Source organism: Homarus americanus, unplaced genomic scaffold (genome assembly GCF_018991925.1).
Source record: "Homarus americanus isolate GMGI-L3 unplaced genomic scaffold, GMGI_Hamer_2.0 scaffold27231, whole genome shotgun sequence".
Taxonomy (NCBI): domain Eukaryota; kingdom Metazoa; phylum Arthropoda; class Malacostraca; order Decapoda; family Nephropidae; genus Homarus; species Homarus americanus.
In genome coordinates this window covers 4,021,486-4,046,645 of record NW_024718545.1, presented here as the reverse complement: position 1 = coordinate 4,046,645, position 25,160 = coordinate 4,021,486, and the positions used below count along the sequence as shown (strand labels likewise).

At 42.7% G+C, this 25,160-nt stretch overlaps 1 protein-coding gene across 1 annotated transcript in view; it reads right to left on the bottom strand.

Annotated features, from left to right (window-relative positions):
* Nucleotides 1-25,160, bottom strand: part of LOC121859754 (titin-like) — a 206,917-nt gene that overhangs the window by 125,907 nt on the left and 55,850 nt on the right. Inside the window, 32 exon segments of the mRNA XM_042356741.1 lie at nucleotides 2,670-2,864; nucleotides 3,173-3,330; nucleotides 3,742-4,612; nucleotides 4,788-4,872; nucleotides 6,946-7,008; nucleotides 7,452-7,573; nucleotides 8,017-8,225; nucleotides 9,586-9,772; nucleotides 9,970-10,141; nucleotides 10,746-10,977; nucleotides 11,108-11,398; nucleotides 11,526-13,947; nucleotides 14,087-14,263; nucleotides 14,405-14,491; nucleotides 14,720-14,824; nucleotides 15,289-15,480; nucleotides 15,607-15,732; nucleotides 15,873-16,108; nucleotides 16,252-16,467; nucleotides 16,638-16,781; nucleotides 18,657-18,753; nucleotides 19,055-19,212; nucleotides 19,407-19,550; nucleotides 19,682-19,832; nucleotides 20,025-20,128; nucleotides 20,342-20,485; nucleotides 20,630-20,798; nucleotides 21,056-21,403; nucleotides 21,575-21,714; nucleotides 22,016-22,159; nucleotides 22,372-22,484; nucleotides 22,704-22,842. Of these exon segments, the coding sequence (XP_042212675.1) occupies nucleotides 2,670-2,864; nucleotides 3,173-3,330; nucleotides 3,742-4,612; nucleotides 4,788-4,872; nucleotides 6,946-7,008; nucleotides 7,452-7,573; nucleotides 8,017-8,225; nucleotides 9,586-9,772; nucleotides 9,970-10,141; nucleotides 10,746-10,977; nucleotides 11,108-11,398; nucleotides 11,526-13,947; nucleotides 14,087-14,263; nucleotides 14,405-14,491; nucleotides 14,720-14,824; nucleotides 15,289-15,480; nucleotides 15,607-15,732; nucleotides 15,873-16,108; nucleotides 16,252-16,467; nucleotides 16,638-16,781; nucleotides 18,657-18,753; nucleotides 19,055-19,212; nucleotides 19,407-19,550; nucleotides 19,682-19,832; nucleotides 20,025-20,128; nucleotides 20,342-20,485; nucleotides 20,630-20,798; nucleotides 21,056-21,403; nucleotides 21,575-21,714; nucleotides 22,016-22,159; nucleotides 22,372-22,484; nucleotides 22,704-22,842 (8,141 nt within the window).

The window sequence follows — 25,160 nt, the reverse complement described above, 5'->3', positions numbered from 1 at the left end:
CCAAACACATTTTCGTCAGCAATAGTTTTTTTCTCTCGTATAGTGACGTAAGAACAAACACTCCTGGCTCTGCTGGAATACATCCCAGGGGAATAAAATCTCAGTTCTTGATGAAAATTACAATAATATATACTGATTTATATCTTTGTTCTGAGCAAGACGAAAAACAGATGGCGACATCCAGTTGCTTGGGCGAGGAGGTTTCCCTGGTGGGAGGTTAATATAGTGTAGTTGGCGTGAAGGAGGTTGAGTTTGGCAGGTGGCCGGGGGGCGCCGAGGAGACGGAATAAAAGAACAAAGACTAAGAATTACTACACCGTTACTCTTGTTGTTGGCACCTCCAGGCAACAGCACAAAAGAAACGTATTTGTAACCACATTTAAATCTACATGTTGGTGGTAAATGACTGCAGGTGGTCTCATCAAGGTTAAAGAGCAACATAACACGAAAGCAAAACCTGACGGCGTGACTGGCAACACTACAGTAGAGGCGGGAAATAACAGTTTAGCCTCGTAAACACTTTATCCACTCAAGTTTTACAAGCATTAAAATAACTGTAATTAGGATATAATAAAGACTCCGTTTATTTACCTACCTAACCTAACCTAACCTACTTCAATATGACCTTTGTGAATTCGAGCCAGGAATCTTTATTGGTGGGTCATCATAACACTCAGACTTTACAATATTATTCTCAAAAATAAACTTAATCCTAAAGTGAATGATTTCAGTCAAGTACAGTAGAATATTTTTGTAGATGCAGTAAAAAGAATAACGACCAAAGTTACCAAGTGTGTGTGTGTGTGTGTGTGTGTGTGTGTGTGTGTGTGTGTGTGTGTGTGTGTGTGTGTGTGTGTGTGTGTGTGTGTGTGTGTGTGTGTGTGTGTGTGTGTGTGTGTGTGTGAGTGTGTGTGTGTGTGTGTGTGTGTGTATTATAAACCCCAAAATCAGCGATCTGTCTCATCCTTAAACAAAAATAATCAAGACCAGAAGCAGCATCGTGTCACCTCAAAAGAATTGCAATTAAAAGGATTAAGAATCAATAGTGTTGTTGTGACGCTTGAGAATGAACAAGGTGTTGTGTAAGAGTGGATGAGATCACAGGTGAGGTGCCAAGTGCGTAACACCACTGACGAGCTGACACACACCTAACCCTGAATCACCTCCTAATTCACAAAGGTTCGTACGATGACTAATCCTCGTAAGTGAAGATGTAATAATGACTCACAGGTTGATTTATTATACTATACAATAGAAACATCTAAATTTGTCATAAAAATAACTAGATACTGTATGTTCAAATAAAATTAGTAAGCAGCCAAAATTAACATATAGAATATTTCTGTACCCAAATTTCACCTCGTAGCTGCCTCAGTATTGTACAGTTAAAATATCTCGTCAAGGTAGAGCCTAAGTGTAATAATGATGGTATTTTGGGATATTAATTTTGTGTTTCGGCTGAATTAAAACAGATTAGGTGGTCTTTTGGGTCTTTACTCACAAGGATATTTACCCTACGAACTACTATGACTCACGATCTAGTTCTGTAATATTTACGGTCGCTCACCGCTGTAGGGTGTTGCCTCTCTCAGCCTGCTGACAGAGTTATGTCTGCTCTGTCAGGGAGACATCACAGATTGATTTACCGTCTGTAACTGTCACGTATCTGGGTTATTGTACCAGTGATAGACAAAGACGAGTGTTTAGTTATTGCATATGACCTTAAAGGATTTAAGCTTTTATCCTTGGGTGGGCGGCCTTTTTGTTCAGTGTTTACCATTACGTGTATACCTGCAGCCTCTGTATGTACATGCTGAGCCCTATGTGAATTTGTATGGCAATTTTACTGAATACTGCACTACATTACACTGTATCTCTCTTATCTTCAGATATTAATATTTCTACATCAACTCATTAATATGTTTGATAAGCTTAAATGGTGGTCTCTTGTGTGGTGTGTCTGTATAATAAAGAAGGTACCACAGTACACATACACTGTGTGGTAAAATGAGATTTCTCCTAAATTTCTTGGTATGAGGTGAGCAGCAGCCTGCCCCCCTCACTGACAGCTCACAGATAAACTGCCGGGTCCCTAATGGCCACCTGCCCTCCTGCTTTTATTAGTCCACCTGCTATTTTTTTTTAATTCCATATCAACAACTGATTTAACTGTACACTAAACAGTTAAAACTATTAAATGCTCTATTGTTATTATTCAATTTCAACGACTGAAACGAAGAAACAACATGGTATATGACCCTTCTTTTTAATCCATTCTCTGTGGCGTCTTGGTTATTATGAACCTGGTCTTGGTCTAGTTATTACCCAACCTTTATCAGTTTTACAAATATCTTAGTTATGCAAATTTTAACTCATCAAGGATTTTCGTGACGTTGTATTCAAGCGCACGTATAAACAGACAAAAGGAGAACATTGCAATAACACCTCAGTACCGATAAGCTAAAATCTGTTGTGTACTGTATATTCGTCCGCAATATTCCTTCTCTTGGGGAGTCATATTTGTAAAAAAAAAAAAAAGATAACTAACAATTTATCATTCTATTTCCATTTTTCATTTGAACTTTGTATATACGATAGACAACTATACAAGACATTAAGCAATTCTAATTATCTTTCATCCACCATGCGAGATAGTGTGCTGTACTGACCTCAAAGTCCCGGGAGTTAGGGATAAGCGCGCCTTCACGGTACCACTGGACGCTGGGCATGGGACTACCCACAACCACTGTGTTGAAGCGGACGCCACTTCTCTCAGATACCGTCACTGGTTCAAGAGGGGCCACAGAGGGGGCCACTTCTGCCTGCTGAGGCTGTACTACCTGGAGCTTCGCCTCCACCGTGCACTGAGGACACAGTAAATGAACTTGTTAGTCGTACTCTCATTATTTACACATATTGAACTCTTCTCTTATTAAGGTAATGTATACATAACAGATCCTACCTACCCTATTTACTGTCCTTATTACATAATGAGCTCGTCATGTCCTTATGTCTAAGCGACTCTGTAATTTCCTTAACTCTAGGTGACCTTTATTGCACTTTTGTTTAGAATATTTTAATAAAAATCATCCCTATCTGATCTTCGTATATTTAGAGAATTATCTACCTTTAATATATTACAAGAAGGAGCAGGTAAGATATGGTTAGTTACCTTGCCGGAGGGATTAGTGGCGACGAAGTAGTAGGTGCCCTCGTCCTCAGGGAAGGCCTCGGAAATACGTAGACAGTAACGGTCACCATCAGTTGTCATGGTGAAGTATTTACTCTGCTTAATAGGCTGTTTGCCCTTCAGCCACTGAATCTTGGGCTCTGTGGATAGAGGGGAAACACAGGGGGTTATAGTATGTTCAGACGATTACACTGTATATACACACCATGATTCTACTCCAATCATCTTTGTGCTGTCTTAATTAACTCTCACAAATTTTGCAACTCTCAGGGACCACAACTTTTAATTTTATTCATCCATCCTGGTCTCCCCCTATCTTTGGCCTACCTACTCTCAATTTTAACCAGTAATATTCCATAGTTAACTCCTCATCCCTAATTATACCTTATTTTTCTTATTCTATAAATTTCCAGAAGCTATTTCTTTCGTTGCGCTAATTAATCATAGTACAGTACCTCTTAATTTGTAATTAACATATATTTTTTTTAAATAAGTCTCTTTGGTAGCTAACCTTGATGACGGTAGGTATAACACAAGTGAGCAGTACTTACTGGGCGAGGAGGTGATGACACACTCGAAGGATGCGCCCTGTCCCTCCTGCACAGATTGAGACTTGAGTTTCTGTACAATTGTTGGGGCCTGAGGCGCTCCTCCTGGCGTGGTTGGGGTTTGTGCGGGACGAGGACCCACCACTTCGACAGTGGCCTGGCAACGGGCTTCACCTGCCTTGTTGATGGCCACACACTCGTATGAGGCGCTATCCTCCGGCACCGCTTCCGTGATCAGCAGTGTATACATGTCATCCTCAAGCATCATCTTGTAGTGCATGCCTTGGACAAGCTTACGGCCATTCTTCAGCCAGTAGGTGTCTATAGGTGGTGTGCCATGGATCTTGGCTTCAAGTCGCACTAGATGACCTGGACTGCCTTGGATGTCCTGGATGGTCTGAGAGAAGCTGGGTGGCACTACGCCTCCACGGCTCATTTTACGCTCAGCCACCACCAAGTTCGCAGAACACTTGGCGCGACCTCCGCGGTTTTCGGCTACACAGGCAAACACTCCAGAGTCTTCCATGAACACTTCACGGATTATCAGAATACTCTTATCACCGAAAGTGTGAATCTGGAAGTCTGGAGAGCTGGTGATGAGGAAGTCCTCACGGTACCACTGAACAGTGGGGTTTGGTTCACCATCAAACTCGACCTGGAAGCGGGCTGGCTCTCTCTCGTAGGATCGGCATGGCTGGATCTTCTTGGTGAAGAATGGAGGCTTAGCTGGCTTCTGAGGCTGACCCTGGACCAGACGCTCCGTGGTCTTGCCTGTGTGCTCCATCTCGGTCTTCTCTGTGGCTGTAATTTTACGGTGGATCTCCAGATCTCCCTGGACCTCTTTCTGCGTTTGTTTTTGTGTGGATGTGTGGATCTAAACAAAAGAAAAAATTAATGAACCATTTACCTTAATACATATATTGACCGATACAACAATTACAAAAGTTTTAGTTCAGTGTTTAACCTGGATTATTTATTTATTTCATGATAAAAATGGTTTTAAGCACACAGGCTAAGCTACAGTATATGCTGGAGGCCAGCTGACCCACCTCCTTGCCGTGGACGACAGACTCGCTAGGCTCCGCCTCACGCTGTAGCAGTGTTTCCTCATCGTGACGCACGTCCTTGGTGTCCCTAAGAACACACACCAAGTTTAATTTGATTCGTATTTTTTTTTCTAAAATAAAATATATAGTTTCCTTCCCTGTAAGATAATATACTGTACACATCTAAAGCGTAATTCAACAGAATAATCCAGGGTGACAGTTGGTGTCGTTCAGTTAGCTAAACTAATATACTTCTCAGACTTCCATGGTCTGTCGCCTGTGCTCGCTTAAAGAAAAAAATAAAATTTAGGAAACTATATTTCAGAAATTATGAAAACCAAACAATGATGTCGTACTTATTTAAATATGTTATATTTTTTAGTATAGAACAAAACACACAAGTTGTAAGAGAAACACTGTAAGGAAACTCACAGGACCTGGTGATACACTGAGACAACCACAGTACTGTACTGACACTTTCTAAGACGATTCTCTGAACAATGTACAGCTGTTTATAAAGACAAGGTCACTTCCTGGACCTTCATCCTTACACAACAACTTCTCATTCCAAAGAGACACATCCCATCCGAGGTGAAGTGAAGTGTGTATTATTCGCCTTCAACACAACTACTGTGGGGGCAGGTGACACACGCCCACCAGACTGTGTTCAGGTCTGGTTTACTCTCGACACAGATCACCACCAAACAGTGTCTGCCCAGTCATATTATCAACGACTTAAAGGACCATATCAGAGCTGACATGATACTCTCTTTAAAACATGTATGTATGTATGTATGTATGTATGTATGTATGTATGTGAAGAGTGTGTCTATGGGCCTATAATATATCACTCCAGATCTGAACACCTGAACTTAAGACAAGAGTTCAGGTGAGATGGGAGACATTCCATCTTCTCAACACACCTAAAATTTTGTCCATGTTTAAGTGGGTAAGTTAATTAATTTTGAAGCCCATAGACCCTCTTGTTTACTTACAATACACAGGTTCCAAAAACAGTATCATGCCAGTACTGACCAGCCCTGACCAGCCTTGACCAGCCCTGACCAGCCTTGACCAGCCTTGACCAGCCCTGACCAGCCTTGACCAGCCCTGACCAGCCTTGACCAGCCTTGACCAGCCCTGACCAGCCTTGACCATGAGCTTCTCCTCGTACTAAACACCTCAAGCATCTGTCTGTCTAGTAGTTGGAACGTGAACTAAACAAACTTCTACACAGGGTGACTCACTCGCTGGTAGCCTCTGAGTATCATTAATATATATCCTGTATCGATGATATTTTAACTTTTTATGGATATTATCAGTCAAGTTGTTGTTGTTGTTATACTGTCGAGTGTTTATTGTCTCATAAATAATGGTTATATTAACAAGACTCGGGGCTACCAACGAGTGAATCACCCAAATGTGGTTGATAATATGAGGGGGGGAATATACCACATTAAACAACATATTGTGAACAGTTATTGTGAAAGGAAAATATTACTTAATTTCCATAGTAAAAGAAGTCACTCTACAGGAGCCATAAGCCAACACTACGAAGCTGTTTTATGCCTGTTGTTAAATATACCGAGTGGATTATGAATTAAAAGACCAAATAAAAAATAAATAATATGGCTTAATACTACGAGCTGCATTAACGTTAGGTGTGACTGCAGGGGTGTGAGGATGGGTGGCATGATAAGGTTTCTGGTCCAACGCGTGTACAGGAGGACGCATCTCTCTCACACAACCCAGATGAATCCTCGTACATAGGACTTTATAGAAGTTACGCTGAAGGCTCACAGGTGACTAGTGACTGTACATCCCAAACCACATTGTGCATGTCTCCTGTACACACACACACACACACACACACACACACACACAGAGTTTAAAACAGTATCTTGCCAGTTTTAAATCCCTGAAGTGACCCCTCAGTCCATTACAGAAAAATGAGAAAAGAATAAATAAGAAATAATAACCGAAAATCATTAAAGAAAATAAATGTAAACAAGAAATCATAATCAATGCAGAACCTGAAAATTATCTTGAGAAAGCAAATGAAATATAAACAAAAATACAATCAATAAATTAAGTTATAAAAAGAAGCAGAGGTGATACAAGGAGGAGGGGAGGGGGTTAAAGTATTGTGGTGGTGTGCTACCTTAACACCCGCTTAGGTGGCTTAGGAACGTCGGGCTTCTTCGAGTCAACAACATCTGAGTCGCTGTTGGGAGGTCAATAACCAGGTGAGAATGTATTAGTACAGACCTAGAGGTATACGCTAGCCAAGTTAGTAGTGACTCCCGAACATTACTGAAGAGAACTGTTTGTAGAGTCTTACAGATAAGGTAGTGAAGTGCAACTATTAGATAATCATTGTACAGTAGTCTGGAGAAGGATATGTTGAGAGTATAATGACTAAATGAATATATATCATACTTATAAAAGATTGAGAGAAGAGAATGTTGAAAATTTTGTATTTTTGACAGATCTAAAGTCTACAGTATACAGCAGTTGGCAGCTACAGTGTAAAGAAGTGTGAGTATCTAAGGGCACAAGTAGAATCAATAGGCTCCTAGAGTAACCCCGTGTAGGAGGAGCCTGGCGTCAGTCCCTGTAAGAGGGTCATGAATAGCTTTGTGTGTGTGTGTGTGTGTGTGTACTTACAACTGTTCCTCGTAGCGGGAAGCCATGCCCCGGGCGAGGGAGTGCTGGGCAGCATACTCGGCGGGGGAGGCAAACATGTGCGCCTCCTTACTACGTCCCTTCGTCCTCTGTGAGTCCTCAAGCTACGACAAGAGGTAAAATATGGTTAATTACATGACTGCTATCCATTAATCTGTAAAGCTGTCTGTCTGTCTGACTACTGTTTCAACCAGACTTATTCAACTTACAATAAATTGGGACACATCACATGTACTGTATAGGTAGATAAATTGTGGAAATAATTGGCCCACATTACCATTATAGTAAAATTATTCCATAGGGGATTTCTAAGAAAATTTAAATAAAAAGGCCATTGCTCTGACGTCCACATTTTGTATTACGAAAATATAATTGTGAAATGACAAAACTTTGCACAGTAATAATATGTAAGAAACTAAAGTGTAACAGTACAGTAATATACAACAAGGCAAGTCAAACAGGCGAGGACTACCAACAGAAGTGACCGACTGCTCGACTGGTTAGTTAAGAGAATAAACATTAAGAAGAAATAAAGAGAAAGGCTCACCTGCTTGATCTTCTCACCAGCATTCTTCTGTCTGGCCAGTTTCTGCCACTCAATCTCCTCAGACTTGTCAAGTGGTTTGGCCATGTACTCTCCAAATTTAGACTCATGAAGGATCGAGTAATCAGAGTCAATTTTCTCCTCAAAGACACGTTCAAGTTCGGTGTCCTGGCGCTCCTTCTGGTAACTCTTGAGGTCATAGTCATACCAGGCTACAAAAACAGCAAGTGTTAAGCCCAACCCTCCCGCCAGCACGGTAGGGCGCATGCGCAAGCCACCACCGAATTCTGGCTAACAGGACAAGTAACTAACGGGGTATTAAACAGGAAATACAACCAGGGTGACTGGTGCATCTAACAAGTGACTGGAGGAACTAAGGGAGGACTAACTGTTCTAAAGGTGGCAAGTGCAGCACACAGGTCAACAAAGGTGGCAATACTTTATCAACAGGTCATGGCAAAGTGTCAAGTTGAAATACAAGTGTGACTGGGAATATATTACAAGAGGTATATGTACTCAGGAATACAGTACTGTTGTTTCATTGATGGTGATTAATTCTGAGAAGAAATAATTCCTGTGGCAAAACATGAACATGTACAGTATACAGTATATGAACAACATGCAATGGGTATAAACATTACAAAGTGAAAAGTAACATAGAGCAATACTTACAACTTGGTCAGTTCTATATTATTAGAAAACTGGGGCAGGAATGAGAGGCCTTATACAGCAGGGCTTTACTGGTACATCTAGTGGGTTACAGAGTTAGGGGTGCACGTGGGGAGGACGGAACTAAAATGTTGGGCGCAACTAAATCTTGACGAGGACCTAACGGAAACAACGGCTCTCACGCAACATGCCTCAACTCTTACCTTGACGAACTTACCAAATAATAACAGTGCAGAGTAAAATGAAGAAATAAAAATAACTCTTGTTGGGGAAACTGAAAATTAGTTAGTTTAAAGTGGCGTCGTGGTAGTACAGTACTTAGTGTTGTTGCTTAATACTGCAGTGTTACAACAGTTGGTAAGTGTAGCGCGTTGGTGTTAGCTGTGACTGTGAAGAGCGAGTGGCTGTCTGGTCCACCCACACCACCAGCGGCATCAGTGTGACACGCACGCCAGAACCACCCCGGCGGGTTAAGGCGCCAGTCCGCAAAGGTCAGTACTGACATGCGGGTCAACTGTCGCCTTGAAGGTCAGGTAGAAGGCGTACAGTCAACCAGAAAATGTTCCTTATGATACAAAGTAATGAAGTGAAGTGGATATGTAAGAGCGATGTATGAGGCCTCCACTGCATCATAGGCTGTTGATCAACCATCCCAGTGACCTGAAAAAGACCTTGATGACTTGAAGATGAAAATGATTCCTTGTCAGTATGTGAGCAGGAGTGAGGCGGTGAGAGAATGAAGAACCAATGAAAGGAAACTTTGGACGGAGGTAGCAACCCCAAGTAAGACGAGGTCACTCTTGCTGTTGTGGCAACAACAGATGTGATCCTCATGTACTCTTGAGCATTACAGCCTGCAGCCCCGAGTCTCCGGCTAGCCTGGTACAGGCAAGGCAGACTTACGTTTCGGTGAGTTCTTGAGGACGGCGCGGTAATCGTCCTGTCGAGGATTCACCTTGAGCTCACAGCAGGCATAGCTCTCACCAAGGGAGTTGCGACAGATGACCTCCACCTTGCCGTTGTCATATTGACGAGTCTTGGGAATGTCCAGATGGTACATGCCGTCATACCAGATCTTGAAGCGATTACCCTGAGAGGAAGAGGAAGATGTACGCCATCAACAACAACTGTTAAATGAGTCATAATCTGCTAATTCTCACATGACAATTAGTCTTTTTCTATGATCACCTACATAAGATTAACCTGTTAAGAACGTTCCTTCTAAGATGATACAAATTCTCAAGAACACGAGAACACAGTTAAAGAGGAAGTGTTTGTGATACTCACACTCATGGCGGTGGAACCGTTCACGATCCACATGACTCTGGGTCTTGGGTGACCCGAGACACGGATGCTGAAGCGGGCCCAGTCTCCTTCCTGTACCATCAGGCTCTCCGGCTTCTTCAGCACCTCGGGTTTGGTGCGCGGCTTGTCCTCATCAACAATGGACTCGGGGGCACTGTCGAACAATATTTACAATGACTAATGTAAATTACCTTTCATGGAATTTTTTTTTACCGGTTTTTTATTGAAATAAAAGCTTATTATCATAGAATGAATGACAGTAAATATACTCTTTAAATAACTTGCCACGTGTCCATATTATAAATATTTCATCCTATTGAGATCATGCTTCGAAGTATGCAATCATGGGTGAATACACTTACAATACTAATCTATATAAGTACGACAAAAACTGCAGTACTGTATAGGTACTCAGTAACAATGTTAACACTATCTCACTTGCTTCTGTACTCTGTTACACTTTGCTTTGATCTCCTCATCGTGTTTTATATTACACATCGTCTAATTACTAAGAATTTCTCTACAATTTAATCATTCAATCTTCCCGCATCCACAGTACTTCCATTATTTATCAAACACTCTAAGACATTTCATCTTCTTTCATTCAAACCAAATAACTGTAATAAACGTTATACCATACGTACTGTAATTCCAAACATTTCTCTCTAAGCCTAAGGGAAAGCAAGATACTAAAATGGGTTTCCTTAAACTTTTCTTCAATCTTCTTCAATCTCATGAGACTATGGGAATCAACTCACATCTGCCAAGCAGCTTCTAGTTCCCTGATCTTCTCGAGGGACTGCATGCCCTTAGGGATCTGTGACTCATAGATGACGCCAGGACGGCCGGTAGCCTTCAGGGTGGCCCTGGTCTCGTCCATACCCCACAGGTTGGTTGCCCTACACAGGTATTCACCAGAGTCTTCGCCAAATATCCAATTCATATTGAGAGCAACGTAGCCGAAGTCGTAAATGGGAGTGAAGCGGTTCTCTGTTCATAAATAAAATATTGTTTCAATTAAGAATTTAGGTACAAAAATCCCGTTTATAATATTATACTTGAATTGCATGGATTAAAAATACTACTGAGAAAAGGTTACATAATAAGTCAGGATAATTACTGTAAGGCAGTGGACGACCGTTGAAGAACCATTCCACCTTCATGTTGGGATCACCAACAGGCGCCAACTGGCAGTCAAATTTGGTTTCTTCCATTTCCTTAAGGTCTTTTACATCCTTAATTTGTGTCACAAAGCGAGGAGGTTGTCTCTTCTCGGGTTCATAAATATCTTCCTGTGTGAGCATGACTTCCTTACAGTACTTCTTGAGGGTCTCCTCCATCTGGGAGACGAAGTCCAGGCCACTCTTCATGCCCTTAGGAACCTGCGACATTAGCACCACCGACTGGCTTGCTGTTTGCATTAAAAAAATAATAATTATTAATTTATTTTACCTATACTGCATGCGTCATTATAATAAAGATATAAAACTATGATGGAGTGAAGATAAATGACCAAATTGTTCAAAACAAATACTAACCCTTGGACTTTAGTGTTGCCCTTGTGAAGTCTTCACCAAGCTTGTTGTAAGCACGGCAAACATATTCACCGGAGTCCTCAGCGTAGGTGTGGAGCAACTCCAGAGTTACATGACCCATCTCAAAGCTTGTTCTGAAGCGATGACCTGACTGCAGAACTTTGCCATTGAAGTACCACTCAATGTGAAGGTTGGGATCATTGCGAGGTTCAACTCGGGCTTCAAAGAAGGCACGTTCACCCTCCTGCAAGCTCTGGCTCTTGATGGGAACAGTAAACTTGGGAGGCACCATTTCAACATCGGCATCGAATTTCTCGGTGAGAGGACCACGTTCCAACTCCTTCAACTTTTCAGCAGTCATACCTTGTGGTAGCTGTGTGCTGAGGTCAACGCCATGCTTAAAGCGAACATTGAGCATGGCTTTGGTCGTTGCCTGGCCCCACTTGTTGGTGGCACGGCAGATGTACTCACCTGTGTCACGGGCGAATGTCCATTCCAGATCAAGCACAACAAAACCGAAGTCATCCATCATATGTACACGAGATCCAGCTGCAAGAGGCATACCATTATGGAACCATTCAATTCGCATGGTAGAGTCTCCAACAGGTTCCACACGACAGTCAAAGTGAGCTGGCTGGCCTTCAACTAAGTCGTTAATATCCTCGAGGTTGGTGACGAAGCGTGGAGGGAAAGCCTTTTCCTCCTCTTGACCAACATCCTCCTTCTTGTACTTGTTCTCCTCCAATTTCTGAATAGCCTCGGTCAAATTACCGAATTTGCCAGTCGCCTGTGGGTCCAAGACGATACCGCTCTTGGTGGACACATTTAACTTGCATTCAACAGATGCTTCTCCATGCTTGTTCATGGCTCTGCACGTGTAGGTGCCAGCATCCTTACCATAACAGTTAGCCATTTCGAGGATGACATAACCAAAGTCATTGATGGTCTTGATGCGGGAACCAGCACTCAGGGCGCGACCATTGTGGTACCAATCAACACGGAGATTTGGATCATTAACTGGCAAGAGGCGGCACTCAAAGTGTGCCAAACCATTTTCTGGAATACTTGAATCTTGAGGCTGTGTAACGAACTGGGGTGGCTGTCCAGCATCAGATGGTGTGCCCAAATCAGGAGACTTGATCATAAGACCCTCCAGCTCAGCAATCCTCTCCATGCCCTTCTGCATGGACTTGGGCAGTTGACTTTCTAGAATGATGGACCGCTTGCCTTCACACTTAAGTGTGGCCTTAGTGACGGCCTCACCATAGTCGTTGAATGCTCGGCACATATACTCACCAGAGTCTTCAGGGTAAATAGGGGATATTTCCATGATAACAAAGCCAAAGTCACAGAACTGGCGGATGCGAGAACTGTACTTCATGGGCTTGCCATTCCAGTACCATTCAACCTTCAGACGAGGATCATCTGTAGGCACCAGACGGGCCTCAAAGTGAGCATTTTCACCCTCCTTCATGCTGTCAATATTGCTTAGAGGAACAGTGAACTTAGGCGCCATGCCAACCCTCTCAGATGTAACAGAGTCGCGACGCATCCAGGCTGAATCCTCCAATGTTTGGAGCTTCTGCAAGCCTCCTTCCATTCCCTTTGGCACTTGGGGCGTCAAAATGAGGTTTGTCTTGCTCATGCACTTGAGGCTAGACGTGGTCTTATCCTCACCCAATTTGTTGACAGCCCGAGCCTCATACTCGCCTGAATCTTCTTCATAGCAGTAGAGAATGTCAAGAATGACAATTCCAAAGTCATGGAAGGTCCTGTAGCGATGTCCAGAAGGCAATTTCTTACCATTTTTGTACCATTCCACAACGAGGTTGGGATCGTTCACAGGCTTCAGACGAGCCTCAAAGTGAGCACTCTGGCCTTCTACCATTCGGTCGATGTTGCTGATCTGGGTGATAAACTTAGGTGGTTCAGCAGCTGAAGGTGTTGTAGGAGCTCTAAGTGATGTCTTGTGGCCCTCCAGAGCAGCAATCTTATCAAGAGAAGCGGGTTGTAGTGAGTCGGTGTAAACTCCTCCCATGCCGAAGCAGTTAAGATGTGCCTTAGTTGTGTCTTGACCATACTTGTTGGTGGCCTTACACAGCCACTCTCCAGCATCATGGTTCTGTAGGTAAGCAATATCTAGCACCACGAAGCCGAAGTCACTGACGGTCTTGATACGAGTAGCATTACGCAGAGGCTGGCCATTATGGAACCATTCTACCTTCATGTTGGGGTCACCAATGGGGATCAGAGTACACTCAAAGTGAGCAGAATCACCATCCTTGAGGCCTTCCAGGCTCTGAACTTGGGTGGTGAATTTTGGTGGCTGACCATGGGCACGGTCAACACACTCCAAGGTGACTGAGCATTCTGCCTTGCCCCACTTGTTATGAGCACGGCAAGTGTATTCTCCACTATCAGCGATCTGTGAAGAAAACACGTAAATGAATTAAGGATGATACGTTAACTTCACCTAATAATTAGTTTTCTCAAATGTGTTCATCTCACAAAGTCGCTGGTTTATTTATTTGCAATATAAAACAATAGGCTCAAGAAAGACTGACCTTTGTTCCTAAGACCTCGAGTACAACCATTCCGAAAGCATAGACGGTGCGGACCCTGTGGGACGCCTTGAGAGGCTCACCGTTGAAGAACCATTCTACCCTCATGGACTGGTCGCCCACAGGAGTTAACATCGCCTCAAAGTGAGCAATCTCACCCTCTTCCAGGTTGCTCAGATTCTGCCAACAAATTTGCAATTGATCAGTTTATGTATTTTTACAGTAGTGTTTAATATAAATGTGACATTTATAAGACATTGTACTCAAAAATATTTTTGCCAGCCAAAAGTGTAATGAGTGTTGTAAGTTGTAGTGAGTTACCTTGAAAGGTACAGTGAAGACAGGTGGGTGACCCTCTTCGTCTGGCAGCTCGCGGTCAGCACGACGCAAGTTCTTCTCCTCCATAAGCTGGTGACACAAGTTCTTGCATTAAGATCAACATTAATGATTTTCACAGTTTTTTTATAAAATAAAGATTTTCACAATTCTATAAGAATAAGGAAAGACCCACAAGCATAATGATTTAGATGAACCCCCCCCCCAAAAAAAAAAATATAGGCCTATATATATATATTACTGTACAATATTTTAACAACAGTAAATTTAAAAAAAAAATCACTAGATATTATGACTCACCTGGATGGCTTCAAGGCCAGCCTCGCCTGCTGGGTGTTGGGTGCTCTCGATGAGTGCTTCCTTACTACCCACCACAACTGTAGACGTGCAGAAGGCCTCGCCAGCCTGCAACACACAATATTTACACAGTTACCACTCATGTTTATTACACCAAGGTAGAGTACTAAGCATAATATTGTTAGTTCAGTAACTTGAAAGTGATATTTAAGGACTTTCTTTACTGTAACAAACCACAAGCCATGCCATAACATCACGTTTCCCTTCAATGAGTAAAATTTAAATAAATCTGGTGAGCACAGTACAGTACAGTACAGTACAGTATATTGTATTCATCTACCACCTTAAATCATGTTTGAGCTCCATCTCTGCTCCACCTATCCCATTCGTAATACAGGTATATATATTATCATGATCATAACCGATGCTGTGCTGTTATTAGTGTACACAAAATGAGTTATTCTAGCGCTGTGTGACTATTCTGGATTATTGGAAGGTAAATAGTATCTTCTGGCCTACAAGTTCGGCTATTCCTGTTTTCAACTTTACATGATATTAATTTAACTACTGACCTTGTTGTAGGCACGGCAGGTGTAGATGCCTTGATCACGCTCGTAGGCATCGTTCAGGTCAAGGGTGACTAGGCCGAAGTCGTAACTGGTTTTGTAGCGTGAAGCCTGTTCTAAGACCTTACCATTCAAGAACCATTCAATCTTAAGGTCTGGGTCTTGCTTGGGCTCCACGTTTGCCTCCATATGCAGAGCCTGGGTGTGAAAGTACATTATTTGATTATGAAGTTTAATGGTCAGGAAAAATTGCTGTAGGGACACTGGTACACTGTAGGAACCCTAATATAATCACAAGCAATACTCAAGTAAAGTAAAACTAACCTGGTTCTCACTGAGAGAGAAATTGGTCTGCAGAGGCCTAACAAAGAAGGGCTTCGGGTAGGTGACATCCCGTTCAGACATCTGCCTCTGGTACTTGGCCCAGTAGGCACGCTCAGCCTCCTCCACCTGGGGTGAACAATAGTGGTTAAATGTGGCATAAGTCTGTGACACAGAAAAATATAAAATAGACTACAACAATATATTTTTTTAAATCACCAGTAACTCTGAGTATACAGGTATACCTGTAGCTATTGTGCTTAACTCACCTTCTCGAGGCCAGCTCTGCCCTGCGGATGCTGGGTGTCGAAGTAGAGGTTGGCCTTGCTGAGACACTTAAGTGTGCCGGTGGTGGAGGCGGAGCCCTTTGAATTGGTGGCGCGGCACATGTAGATACCGGAGTCCTCGGCATAACAATGGGTACAGTCCAGGGACACAAATCCGAAGTCGTAAGTAGCTGCATATCGTGCTGCAGCCTGCATGGGCTTCCCATTGATGAACCATTCTGCATGATGAGTCAAGAAAGAAATGTATTAATTTATGATGCTGTGACAATATTCTCCATAACATATCATCTTTATGTGATAACAGTGTACATGTACTGTTTTTTTTTTTTTTTTCAAAATAAAATTTTCTAAATGTACATACCAATCTTCATGGTTGGGTCTTTGGAAGGTTCGACCCTGCACTCAAAGTGAGCATTATCACCCTCGCGACACTCTACGTTGTTGAGGTGGGAGATGAACACTGGCACATCGTAAGTAGGTTCTTCGGGGGAGCCAGGGCCAGCTGCTGGCTTTTCCAGCTTAGCGATCTTGGAGAGAGCATCAGGGTGCACAGACTCACCAATAAGCCAATCGCGATCTGTAAAGATTGTCATTAATTTTAGTTGTGTGTTCTTTATCACGGAATATTCCAATTTTAGACCTTAAACAGACGGTGCACTAAGTAAATAAAGTTCCTCAGTGGTTGTAAACACAGGCGAAGTATAACACTGCAACATGTTTGGTAGGAAAGTTAGGTGGTACACTGACCGAAGACCTTCACGTTGCAAGTGGAGACGGCCTCGCCCACACGGTTGACGGCCTTACAGGTGTAGATGCCAGAATCGTTCTCACGGAGTCCAGAGATCTCCAGAGTCACATGACCGAAGTCAAACGTACTACGGACACGTGTGCCTGGTAGGGGAGATTTATTACATTTAGTTTACTGTGTAATTTGAAAAGTAAATCAAGCTAAAGAAATTCCAGACATGCCTACTCACAGGACTGTATTCCTCTATAGCTATTTTCGTTTTGGCCTTTTTTTTATTTCAAATCATTCTTAAGGTCTAAAGCAAAACTACAAATTATTTCTAGAGTTGGGTCATTGTTTTCATTATCCTTATTGTTTGAAACTGTGAGAAATATTTACATTATGAATGACCAAAGGCTGTAAATTATCTTGTTTTTTTAGAGAGAGGAAACTGTTTGTTACCAAAGAGTACCCACAGCATCTACTTAATTATCTAAGGGCCCCCAACATGCTTATGTAGAGGCAACCTTCCCTTCGGTGAGAGCAGCTGTAGGATAGGATACTCAGGTCTGTGGGCACTGTACTAGTCACTCTGACCTTAAGATACAGTAATCAGATTTTCTATTCCAGCAAGTAGAATCTGATGTCATGAAAAAGGTGAAAAAGGGTGTCAGATCTCCTCTCTCAGTGACTAGAAGAAGTGACTGTAATGATGAACACGTTATAATCTCCATTCCAGTTGATAATCATGAATTAACAAACTACAACTACAAACATACTACTGTAGTAACTGCATGCTACAAAGCCCTGTCACCCACCACCATCGTCTCTACACTACTACATTAAGTCCCTCCACCTGAAAACAGCAAGTTGTACCTTCATTGTAGGAGCCCACAATTCCTCCGGCGCCTGGCGAAAGTAGGAAGGAAATGATGACGTGATTGTATTGTGATTATTATTACTAAGTCTTTAATTATAACATCTTCGCGGAGAAGACGGCGCTTAAAATTACCTGATGTTCTACCATGCACGCATCATGTCGCAACAGTAACATGTGTGGTGGTCCAGAGAGTTGTAGTCTCCTGCACTCTCACTCTCTGAGCCACAAGAACACACATTAACGTAAACTAACACACATTAACGTAAACTAACACACATTAACGTAAAAACAAATAACATATTATTGTAAAAGATCACAGTAAAGTAGATCCTGTGACTCTTATCAGTCAAGGTGAGAGGACACCAGGCGGCTGTAACACTGCTGTAACTGGGTGTAACTCCTGGGTGTGACTCCTTAACATCAATGACAAACAACTTTCGTCACATCCGCCTGTCATCCATTACTAGTATTTAACACTCTTCTCCATTTTACTTTTTATATCTGGAGAGCATTACGGAGCAACAGTAAAAGCAAAGACACTTGATATGGGCAGCTTATGTCCTTAGAGACTTGCACAATAGTCTACTACCCCTAGTTAGGCCTCATAACCCACCACATTACTGAACCTTTACTGGATCTGCCACTAACAGAACAAGACTCTGGTATAAAACTTTAATTTATGTAGTTATGCAATACAAGAAAAAATATAGGCGTCTTAATTTATTCGCGGACTTTCAAATGGTACTATACACTGTGCAAGTTCTCTCTTGTATATAAGTTAATTAAAGTGCTAAATTTATCAATCAAACTTGTTTTGAATTGTCAGAATCTTTTAATTAGATTCGTGTAGCTGTTGGTCATACAGCAGCCCATAACTGAACCAACACCCCACGCGACATGACACAAACATCAACAACCCAAGTGTGATAAGTATCCCCCACACAACTCACAGTAAAGCAACACAGTAACAACTACTCTCATAAATTACCTCATGTATTAATGTCTCCACATCAAATATTAATTCTAAAATATAACAGACATTTCACTCTTAGAAATTAACACTAAAATAAACACACAAAGCCATAAGGGTGAACAGAAACCCTCCACAGCCACCACTCATGATAATCCTGTACCCCACAAGACAACACACACGACATACCAGTGGCCAGTTGGATTCCATTCTTGAACCACTCGATGCTGAGGTTAGGGTCATGAGCTGGCTGTACCTGGCCCTCGAGACGCACGTTGCCAGCCTCCTGTATGAACATGAACAACAACACTATCAGTCTAATATTTATCAAGCACCGTATTGTTTCTATTACCTCAGTGTGTTTAGATTTCTTCGAGCTGAAGTGTTCAAAGCCTTAGTAAGAGCACGAGAATATATTTCCGTATTAGCTATTAAGACTATGAAAAAAAATGTAGGGTGAGACAAACCAAACCGAGAAGATTACCCCAAGAGATATAAAAAAAAAAGGTCGTCTGGAAATATATCACAAGAGGGCCCTCAGAGGAGCACACCTACTGTAGAGGATTACCCACTATTAAAGAACCCACCTGTAAGCGCTCGTAGCTCTCCAGGTGCTTGGTAAACATAGGCGGCTCCTGCTGCTCGGGGGAGGTTGGGGTCTCGGGCACGCGGTTCCACTGGGTCTCGCGCAGTCGGATTGTCTCCCAGCCGGGGTGCAGAGCGTCGCCCAGGATACTGTCCCTCGCTGTGTTAATAAAACGAACAATTAAAAAACCTCCTTTTGTGATGGTATATAAGTTCTAGTCTTATATGCCATTAAAACCAAGTAAAAAATCAAAACTTTTCTTCTTGTAAAAACCACATAAGCATAATTACACCAAACGACTTCAGAATGTGTCATGCTTAAAGTCTATTTAAACAATATGCATGGGGACTCACCTATGACCCTGGTGGAGCAGGAACTCACAGCCTCGCCAGCCTTATTGATGGCCTTACACATGTATACGCCAGAGTCCTCAGACACACACTGGAGAATGTCCAATGTGACGTAACCGAAGTCATGGGTGGTGGTGAACCTTGAGCCTGAAACAAACATTCACTTCATAGTTCACGTGGGGCCAAATAACAGACACTTATTAAGAATATTTTGAGTGCATACATGTATATAATGCCAACATTTTGATGAGTGACTTATGAGTGTGATCACCACTTACCCATCTTGAGTTCGACACCGTTGCAGTACCACTCGTACCTCATGTTGGAGTCACCAACGGGTACAACACGGCACTCGTAGTGGGCAGTCTGACCTTCCATGACTTGGGAAGGTCCAGTCAATGCAGTGGTAAACACAGGTTTGTCGTACACCTGTTATAAGAAAAAAGCCATTTGTCTAAAAGGTTGAAACACGTGTGGCTGAACTACAGTACATGCAACATAGCTTAGATTCAGCACTTTAATTTTCCTTACTGAAACCATAAACAAATGTACAAAAATCAGAACCATTTGTAAAACAACTAAAATAATCAGTAAAACATAAGTTTCATGGAAGGATTTTACCTTTTCTCCAGCATCATCACGAGCGGCTGGCTTGCGTTCTTCCAGGGCTTGGATCTTCCGCATGCCTTCTGGATGCTGGGTTTCCAGCTGAATGGTGGCATGAGCTGCAGGAGGAAACACAAACATATTGATAATCTAATTACACATCAGACATGGGCGTCTATGTTTTGCAAACTCGATAATTCATAGGTGATAAATATTAATCAATATTACATAAAAGAATCTTTACCTTTAAAAACATTACAGAATGTGGCGTGCACACTCACACACACACACACACGATACAGTGGAAGAGTAGCAGCAGGTACTGTACTTACACTTGATCTTGATGGAGGCAGTGGTAACCGCCTCACCCAGGTCGTTGTAGGCACGACACATGTATATTCCCTCATCGTCAGGACGCACACCAGTGATGTCCAGAGCCACATACCCGAAGTCGTGGGTGCGGTTGATGCGGGAGCCTGAAATTCGGTTAATACGTTATCAACTCAGAAGAGCAAGAATGCGGTGGATATGATTTAGTTATGGCAACATTGTGATTTCAACTTAATGTCACAATGCTCTTAACAGTTTCGTTCAAGACAGAGAGGTAAGGTTGTACTCACTGGTTTCAATAGGTTTCTCATTCCTGAACCATTCCACCTTGAGGTTGGGATCGCCGACAGGAATCAGGCGACACTCGAAGTGGGCTGTCTCGCCCTCCACAAGGTTGTCCAAGTTCTGTAGAGGTTGAGTGAAGACAGGGCGCTGGAAGGTGCGGGTTTCCTCTGAAACCTGAAAATCAAAGAGAAAAACTTTGCAGTCCAGAAAACATGATGGTGTGACGTCATATTCAAATAGTTAGACGGCCTACAGCTGTAAGTGTTCAGGAGAGCTTAAGGAGTGTCACAACACGTGATCACACGATCCAGTTGGTAATATTAACCGACACTGATAAAGAAACTTTTACAAAACACTCGTATTAGTTACTGATCTTCATTAAACTGGACCAAGTTACCTCCGAGGTTAAATAATCAAGCTTAAGGTCTCACCTGGCGGCCCAGACGGGTGCTGTCCTCCAATTGACGGATCTTCTCAAGACCCTCAGGGCGGGCAGACTCATAGATTACGCCCTCCTTGCCCTCCACCTTGAAGGTAATGGATGAAGTTGCCTCACCCATGTGGTTGAAGGCGCGGCAGGTGTACTCGCCAGAGTCCTCGGCGTACACGGTGGTGATATCCAAAGCCACATAGCCAAAGTCAAAGGTAGTATGGAAGCGTGCAGCGGACTGCAAGGCCTTGCCATCATGGTACCATTCAACGCGCATGCTGGGGTCGTGCACGGGTTCAATACGACCCTCCAAGTGTACATGCTGTCCCTCAGACAACAGAGTGTTACCCTGTAAATATAGAGTGAATCATATTATGTTTCCATGTAGGATTACAATAACTTAGAAGTACAATACTGTACCTTGTCCTTGAAGTTAAATTCATCTAAGATTTAAAACAAAAATTTTACTCAATTAATTATAACGTTTAAATCTGTTATAAAATGGAGACAAGAGACGTACCCTGAGTTCTGAAGTGAACCTGGGAGCCTGCATGGGCACATCCGAGACTTCGATGCGCTCGTAGCGGCCGCGCTGTTCCAAGTTCTGGATCTTCTCCCAGCCTGTGGGATGCTGTGTGTCCAGGTAGATGGAGCGACGAGCTGCACAAAACAGGTTAAGTAAACATTTTGCTCCTATACACTTCAATATGCTCTTCATCAACCACACTCCACCACCCAGAAAAATGTAGAGGAAAACGTGCATCAGACCCAGCATGACACCACTTTTAATCTTCTCTGAACCAAAATATTTCCTCGCCTTAATTTGTGTAAAGCAACAGAAGACCTTAAAGACCTGCATAACTTACACCTACACAACTTCAGTCTATTGCTCTTGTTGACAGTATACATCAAGACTTCTCTAGAGAGTAAATGATAACCCAAAGGAGTGAGCAGAACTAACCTGAGACCTTGACGTTGCAGGAGTTGACAGCCTCGCCTAACTTGTTGGTGGCCTTGCATAGGTAGGTGCCGGAGTCCTCAGCATATGTGTAGAGGATGTCCAGGGCGACGTATCCGAAGTCGTGTGTGGTGCGGAAGCGGTGACCTGGCAACATAAAGTCATAAGTTTCACCTAAAGCTGTGACTTAAGATCATAAATCTAACCAGATATTACAGCTTAAAAAAAATCGATTCCAGTTTTTAAAATATCTTTCATGTCTGAACAGAAATTTTTACATTGAGAGAGAGAGAGAGAGAGAGAGAGAGAGAGAGAGAGAGAGAGTCAATTAAACAATGGTAAGGGTTCGTCTCACTCACCAGCCTTGATCTCGACGCCGTTCACGAACCACTCCACCTTCAGGTTGGGATCGTTGATGGGTTCCAGACGACACTCCAAGTGGCACCTCTCACCCTCCACCAAGTTGTCCACACTGAGGGAGAGATGGAGGGTTACTCTAGCAGTGAACACGAGGGAGAATAATAATCTCACTAACGAGGGAATAATTAACTCATTTAACAAGGAAATAATTGCCTCGATGAAATAATAAATAGTTCGCTTAAAAAAAGTAATTAGATCATTTAACAAGGGAATAACTAGATTAATTAACAAGGAATAATCAACTCAACAAAGAGGAGACGGATTAACTCACTTGATGAGCGGGGTGGTAAAGACTGGCTTCTGGAACACCTGTTCCTTGGCCTCCTCAGTACGCTGGCCCATCGCCTCCAGTTGACGAATCTTACGGAGGCGCTCTTCATCCAGGGTCTCTGTCTGCATGCCAGTCGTACCTGTGGTGGAGGGAGGCCTTGATAAGTTCCTCTACTCTAACACACCCGAAATGACTGATTTCGTGTGTCTCGCTATACTGACAGCTATTTCGTGTGTCTCGCTATACTGACAGCTATTTCGTGTGTCTCGCTATACTGACAGCTATTTCATGTGTCTCGCTATACTGACAGCTATTTCATGTGTCTCGCTATACTGACAGCTATTTCATGTGTCTCGCTATACTGACAGCTATTTCGTGTGTCTCGCTATACTGGCAGCTATTTCGTGTAGTTCGCTATTCTAACACACTAAATGATTATTTCGTGTGTAACCCTTTTCTAGCAAAACTATTTCCTGCGCCTGAACAACTTTTTCGCCTGCCTCACTGTCTAACACACCCTGACTAATTGTGTTTATTTCTTGCGTCATTATCACCACGCCCCACCTCTCACCCCCAACCAACACACACAGACCAACACCTATTTCATAAGTGTCAATTACAACTTGCTATTCAACATATTTAAAGCAGACTTTATTCAATATATATTAAACTATGCAACATGGTATTTAACTGTATTTTTTTTCTGTTCTAAATACTCATAATCACGTCTTATATAGCAGCTACTATTTACAGGTTGAAATTTATTCAAGAAAAGGTTTACTTGCTTTTGTGTTAATGAAAAACAACGATAATACGTACAGTAAACAGCACTAAATTACAGGAAAAAGAATCCTTATGTCATTTACAAGTCATTGATGTCAGGAATTAATTATGACGTCATCATTGTCATCGTTAAAAATACAATACTCAATAATCACTACCAAGATAACTGCGTCATCAATTTAAATTCTAATCAAGATAATTACGTCACCAATACGTCATCGGCATCAATGTTTATTCCTAGCTACAGATGCACTACCATCCCCCCCCCCCCAACAAGTGACGTCATCAACTTACCGCGGGGTTGTGGTCACTCGCTGTTACAAGACAACAAGGGGAGACTCCAGCCGTTCCCCGCATAGTGTGCAGCGTGAAAATAACGGTGTATATAAAACCAATTAACTTTTACTCCTCTTATTTCTTGTACACAACTACTGTGACTTTCAACTCTTCAATATTTTTTTAATGTATACTTCTACACTCTCTTGGTATAGTTCAATCTTTTTCGCTTCTCAATATATAAATAAACACATTATTTCTACCCGTAATAAGCTCGTTGAAATATACCTCAACCTTTATCGTTACTTTTGATAAATATTACTCTTTGTTTCAATAATTTCAGTGCAAAAATATATTTAATCTTTGTCATGTCTGTAGTGAATATGTCATGAGATTTTTTTTTTCTTCATTTATTCAGTTTTTTTTTTCACCAGCGCAGTGTAAATGTTTTCGTCAGTGTAGTGTAAATGCTTCGCTCTACACAGCCAGACTACAGTGTCCGTAAATGCTTCTATCTCGGTGTATTTCTTTTCTTCAATTAACTAGCTTCATATGACTGGTTAGATTAGGTTAGGTTAGGTTAGGTCGTGTTGTCTGTTTTAATAGTTTGAGGTAAGCCGCCGCTCCAACCTATTCCTGACTGGCTGCAGGTCTCCCCGCAGCAGTGTGGGGTGGCCACAAGGATCGTGAGGTGTCATACCTGCATATTGTACTGTACATCCATGCCACCCATCTACATCCCTGCCACCCATCTACATCTCTGCCACCCATCTACATCTCTGCCACCCATCTACATCCCTGCCACCCTCCTACATCCTTGCCACCCACCTACAGTACATCGCTTCCACCCATCTACATCTCTGCCACCCACCTACATCTCTCCCACCTACATCTCTCACCCATCTACATCTCTGCCACCCATCTACATCCCTGCCACCCTCCTACATCCTTGCCACCCACCTACAGTACATCTTCCACCCATCTACATCTCTGCCACCCACCTACATCTCCTCCCACCGACATCTCTGCCACCCATCTACATCTCTGCCACCCATCTACATCCCTGCCACCCTCCTACATCCTTGCCACCCACCTACAGTACATCGCTTCCACCATCTACATCTCTGCCACCCACCTACATCTCCTCCCACCTACATCTCTGCCACCCATCTACATCTCTGCCACCCATCTACATCCCCACACCTCCTACATCCTTGCACCCACCTACAGTACATCCTTCCACCCATCTACATCCCCTGCCACCCACATCCATCCTGCCACCCATCACATCCCAGTCACCCATCTACATCCCAGCCACCATCTACATCTCCTCCCATCTACATCTCTGCCACCCATCTACATCCATGCCACCCATCTACATCCCAGTCACCCATCTAC